Source organism: Misgurnus anguillicaudatus, chromosome 4, assembly GCF_027580225.2.
Source record: "Misgurnus anguillicaudatus chromosome 4, ASM2758022v2, whole genome shotgun sequence".
NCBI classification, from domain to species: Eukaryota; Metazoa; Chordata; class Actinopteri; order Cypriniformes; family Cobitidae; genus Misgurnus; species Misgurnus anguillicaudatus.
In genome coordinates, this window is record NC_073340.2 from 14,174,212 (window position 1) to 14,180,234 (window position 6,023).

The following is a 6,023-nucleotide window of genomic DNA, read 5'->3' on the forward strand; positions in this document are numbered from 1 at the left end:
TGACTTTGTGTAAAATAATGAAAAGTTTTTCATAAGATTCCTGGTGTTAATGTGTTTACAAGCTTCATGCTGTCGTGTAAGAACGAGCAACAGTGTGCCCGAGTGGCTTACGTTTCTTCTCTGCCACAGAAAACCACCACAGGTTTATCAATGCCATCAAAAGTATTATTTTGTTTTTGTTTGTTTGTTGATCACCAAGTACAAAGTAGATGAGAAAAACTAGGTTCCCATGTATATTCAACACGCCGCCATTGTTGGTTTACAATGCGTGACATGGTGAGCTGTGATTTGTTGAGCGGATTTATTGCATTCTGCGGAGAAGGAGGACTCATGGTGTTTATCGCGTTTTGGGAAAAAATTGAAAAAAGATGACAGAATAACACGGCAAATATCGGATTTTGCATAAAATTAAGAATTTACTTTTTAATACTGACTAGATAAAATACTGATTTTGGTGGTAACTATTTTAAAAAAATTCAGTTTATTGTGTTTTGGAACCAAACTCTTCATTTATTTTAGCAAAAGCTGTTTTTGAGAACAGATTGGTCTGTCAGAAAGCTTTTAATGAACTCTAACTGTTTGTCAGAAGCGTCTCTATTTATCAGATTTTGTGATAATCATAAAAACTGTGTAGGAGGTGTTCAAAAAAGTGTATTTAAAAAAAGACAGGAAATTTGCATGATGTATGAGTCAAAAGCATAACATAACTTTGGGACTCGATTCCACTTTGTGGCTGGACTTCTTGAAAAAGTTACATAAAAAACTTCTGTAAACACTAAAAAAGGAACATAATGACTATTCTTATAGTATTGCTTTATTTTAATGAATTTCTTGATTGTTTTTCTTACGCTTTGTATAAAAGTGCTTACTAAAGGCCTAAATGTTGGATTTTACATTGCAAATTTTCATTCTCAGATTCTCTTCACCCAATCCTGAACCATCTCACGGGAATTCCTCTTTCATGGAGCATGCAATGTCACCCACCATCAGTCAACAGCATAACTTTACAATCTATCCGTCTATGTGAGTTGTGAGGTTTTTGTTTTTATTTTACAGTGCTTGAAGTGGGGAAAAAAGTTTTTACTCTCATGTGCACAATTGACATAGATATTGCTGGTACAACGTGTGTGTATATGTTTGTGTGCATGCATGTGCATGCATGAGAGAGAGAGAGAGAGAGAGAGAGAGAGAGTCAAAGGAAGATTACTTAGCAGTTTGGGGATATTATGTGAGAATATCAAATTGAATGGTAAATTATTATGCTTGTAATCTATTATAGTGATACATACCAAGAGACGGAGCATAAATAAAAATTTTAAATTTTGTTCTAAATTCTATAGCATCAAAAGATGTTTTCCTCATGAAACAGGCTCCTGAAGGTATTGGGCCACTCATGGTTACTCACATTATTGTTTACATCACCGTCTGAGATAATAGCAGCGGTAATGTTCGCTGCAGCTGCCGCAGGTGTTTGGGCTGCTACACCAGACCGCACTTCAAGCACTTTATTTTTATCAAGCTATTACATTGATTGTGGCGATAATGAAACCAGTGTCTGATTTCTGTTTGTGTGTGAAGGAATGACCCCATGTTGGACACGGAGGGGGAGTTTGATCTGGACGAGACTATGGACATGGCCCGACAGGTGGAGGAGTTCCTGCGCCAGCCCATGGAAACCCAGTGGAGTGGACAACAATCGTGACCTTTGACCCCATGATCTTTCATCTCAACTACACAAAGAACTCAATGGTTCCATTCCATGCTTTTATAATAACGAATGTGAAATGTTTCTAAGTGATGTTTGTCAAGGCCGGTCAGTGAATTTTAGATCTGCTTTTACGTTCATGTTACATTTTTGTGTCTTATTTCTTATCATTAATGTAAAAAAAACAGTAGATGGTTCTGCACAGTACAGAACGTGCATCAGTAACATCATCTTTTTTGTCAGGCTGAATGAGTTTGCACTTAAACCGATGACAATCTGTTGGTCCAATCAGAAGGTCACATCATCAGAATTCAGACCAGCTTTAATGAGAATGATGTAAAGCCGTTGTCTGTTTTCAGTTAAACAGAATGCATCTTACCAGTTTCCATTTGTTGAACAAACATTCGTTTAATTGGTTAAGCCAGATGTTGACATGTTGGCCCACAAGCACCTGTTGTCAAATACAATCCTGACAAAAAGCTCCTGCATGATGTGTTTGTACATTTCCTGGCAGTCCAGGAATATCATAGCAATTAAACTGGCTTCATGTTACAAATGTTACATTTTAATAGAGGAAAATTTAATAGAGATTAATAGAGGAAACTGCACAAACAGATTAAAGCAAATGATTCAAGTATTCCTCTTTAAGGCATTCGGACTTAACATTGATCCGACTGAGCGACCGCATCGGGGTTCAGCGTGAATCTACAGCTTAAAAACACTAAGGCCCGGTTTTACAGACATGGCTTGTCTTAAGCCAGGACTGTGCCTTAGTTAAGTTAGAATATTTAAGTCACGTTTATAAAAATGCCTTAGAAAAAAACATAACTGGTGAGCACTTTAAGCCAAACATTCGTTGTAGTCTGGGACTAGCATTGTCTGTAAAACCGGGCAAAAAGCTGTTGAGCTGTTGACCGCAAACAGATTTGTTTTTACAAACTGCTAAAAAACTGGAATATCTGCACTGAAACGTGGATTTGCAGAGTTGCTGTTATTTGTTGGGTTTGTTGAATTTAGTGGTAAAATTTAATTCCTCTTTAAATGCTCATCATAATGTATGTTTTACCTTAATCATAATACTGACAAAATCTTAACAGTTACACAGAATATATGATGCTAAATGTTTAAAACATACAGTAAGAGACAACATATTTTGGTTCTCACATTTTTTTCGGTGTATTTCAGCAGTCTGTATTAAGTTAGCTCTGATGAATTCACTGTCGTCACTGAGTCAGTCGCACAACATCTCTTTCCCGTATTAAATGGCTTTGGTTTTTACAGCATTCGATGATGTAGTCGCTCAGTGTGTGAAACCGTCTTCAAGCTTCCTCTTAGTTAGGGGTCATGCACCAATTAGCTCCAACCCTATTTTAATCTGACCACAAGCACTGTGTTATAAAAATTAGGTTGACAGCTGCTGAGTGCTGCTCTATCTCACTGTCTCTCTCTCTCTCTCTCTCTCTCTTTCTCTCTCTCTTTTTTCAATTGGTGTTTGCCTCATCATTTTAGTGGCAAGTTCATTGGTTCATGCGTGCTTTGTGACTGCGTGTTTCGTCATAACCCATATATGACGACTAGTTACTAAACTTACAAGAACCAGTGTGAACGTCTTGCGCACCCAGGATAGGTGGAGCCAGGTCTCACAAAATCTTTGGTGTTTAGAATCTGACGGCATCATGCGGGCAAGGTTTGTTGTCAACGTAAAGGAGCATGCATAGTTTATGTCAAGCCCTCAAACTTTAAACCTTAAGGTACAATATATGTTTCAAGAGTTTTGAAATCCACAGATTCAAGCTTTCGTGCTTCACAGTAGGCAACAAACCACACCCCCATGATGTTGTCAGACTTGAGCCATCGTGCCGCCATTTTAGATCGTACACAACTTACAGTGTTGTTTACATTTTAAACATGACTTATCAATCAATCTTTAAATAAGCTCAAAAATGTATCTTTTTTCCACAAATGTATCATTTTACTTTAAAAGACATGTGATGTGATCTGGCAAAACCCGTTGGATGTCTCACTGGAATGTTTTCAGGAAAATCAATAAATATGTAGAATGTCAATTTTGGTCAAAATTGGGTTTTCATTAAATTATTACTGTATAACATCCTGTCTATTATCTCTGAAAATATTATGGCAAAATGCACTTGTTTAGTGCAGGAAAATAGTGATTTAGCCTAGGACTATAGTGGCTTGAAAAGACTGCATCTGTAATGTTTAAGAACACGTCCAGACAGGTGCAGGTGAAACCCAATTTTCTATATCTTGGCAAAATTTACTTTATTGGTGCAGAAAAATTGTGATTTAGGCCTAGTGGCAAGCTGAAAAGACTACGTCTTTAATAATGATGGCAAGATCGGATAATTTTTCTGATTCAGATCTTTGAATCTCGTTCATCAAAATGAACAAATCTTTTTGAGTCATTTCGTTCATTTTGTTAATTTAAATAGGATTACGTGTTATTTTACAAATTCCCCCAGAACGACCTCTTATGCGAACAATAATGACATTTCTAGCAAGTTATGGGAAAAAAATCGCTTATTTCATTATTTCTTGACATTCTTACAAACTCTGAACCTGAAACGATTAGCTTACCTCTAATGCTATGTACCCACCAAACACGTTTTAGGCGAATAGCGCGTGTTTTCGCTGCAAACGTGCAACCCATATTGCGTCATTCGCATCGGCCCACGCGAGGACGCGTCTGATTGCGTCTTTGCATTGACTTTGTATGTAATCGACTCATGCAAATCGTTGAACTCGCGTCTGGGGTGAACCCACAGTAATGCTATGTACACACCAAACGCGGGGCATCGCGTTACTTGCTCTATATTATTCGCGGGTTAAACTTCGTGTCATGCGAATTTTTCACTCGAGTTGAATATTTTTAACTTGGGTGAAGACACGTTTTAGGCAAATAGCGCGTGTTTTCGCTGCAAACGCGCCCCCCATATCGCGTCATTCGCATCGCCCCACACGAGGACGCGTCTGATCGCGTCTTTGCATTGACTTTGTATGCAATCGACTCGTGCAAATCGTTGAATTCCCGTCTGGTGTGAACCCACAGTAACTGTGGGTTTACACCAAGCGCGAAGCGTGCAATCGCATCACGTTGCTCGCTCTAGATTATGCGCGGGATTTAACTTCGTGTCATGCGAATTTTTCACTCGAGTTGAATATTTTCAACTTGGGTGAAGACACGTTTTAGGCAAATAGCGCGTGTTTTCGCTGCAAACGCGCAACCCATATCGCGTCATTCGCATCGGCCCACGCGAGGATGCGTCTGATTGCGTCTTTGCATTGACTTTGTATGCAATCGACTCGTGCAAATCGTTGAATTCCCATCTGGTGTGAACCCACAGTAACTGTGGGTTTACACCAAGCGCGAAGCGTGCAATCACATCACGTTGCTCGCTCTAGATTATGCGCGGGATTTAACTTCGTGTCATGCGAATTTTTCACTCGAGTTGAATATTTTCAACTTGGGTGAAGACACGTTTTAGGCAAATAGCGCGTGTTTTCGCTGCAAACGTGCAACCCATATCGCGTCATTCGCATCGGCCCACGCGAGGATGCGTCTGATTGCGTCTTTGCATTGACTTTGTATGCAATCGACTCGTGCAAATCGTTGAATTCCCATCTGGTGTGAACCCACAGTAACTGTGGGTTTACACCAAGCGCGAAGCGTGCAATCGCATCACGTTGCTCGCTCTAGATTATGCGCGGGATTTAACTTCGTGTCATGCGAATTTTTCACTCGAGTTGAATATTTTCAACTTGGGTGAAGACACGTTTTAGGCGAATAGCGCGTGTTTTCACAGCGTGTCCCATATCGCGCCATTCGCATTGCCCCACGCGAGGACGCATCTGATCGCGTCTTTGCATTGACTTTGTATGTAATCTACTTCTCGCAAACCGTTGACCTCGCGTCTGGTGTGAACCCGCAGTAATGCTACGTACACACCAAACGCGGGCCTCACGTTACTCGCTCTAGATTACTTGCGGGATTTAACTTCACGTCAAGCGAATTTTTTGCTCGAGTTGAATATTTTTTACTTGGGCGAAGACGCTGTTGAGGCGAATAGCGCATGTTTGACGGCAAAAGCGCCTCCCACATGTAACACAGATCAGACAGATATAAAATAATACCATTAATAATTATTATAAAATGATGGTTGAGGGCCCCTCACATGCCGGGGCCCCATATACTCAGTCACCCTTCCTTCCGTCACTTTTCTGAACTCTTAAGGTTATGACTTTTTCCAGGATATCTAAGAATATTTACAGTGGGGGAAATAAGTATTGAACGCATCAA

At 39.8% G+C, this 6,023-nt stretch overlaps 1 protein-coding gene across 1 annotated transcript in view; it reads left to right on the forward strand.

The window, feature by feature from the left end:
- stat5b (signal transducer and activator of transcription 5b) overlaps positions 1-6,023 on the forward strand; it is a 30,659-nt gene extending 24,636 nt beyond the window's left edge. Inside the window, exons 18-19 of the mRNA XM_073866744.1 lie at positions 916-1,023; positions 1,579-6,023. Of these exons, the coding sequence (XP_073722845.1) occupies positions 916-1,023; positions 1,579-1,702 (232 nt within the window). The 3' untranslated portion in view covers positions 1,703-6,023. The remainder of the gene's footprint in view (positions 1-915; positions 1,024-1,578) is intronic.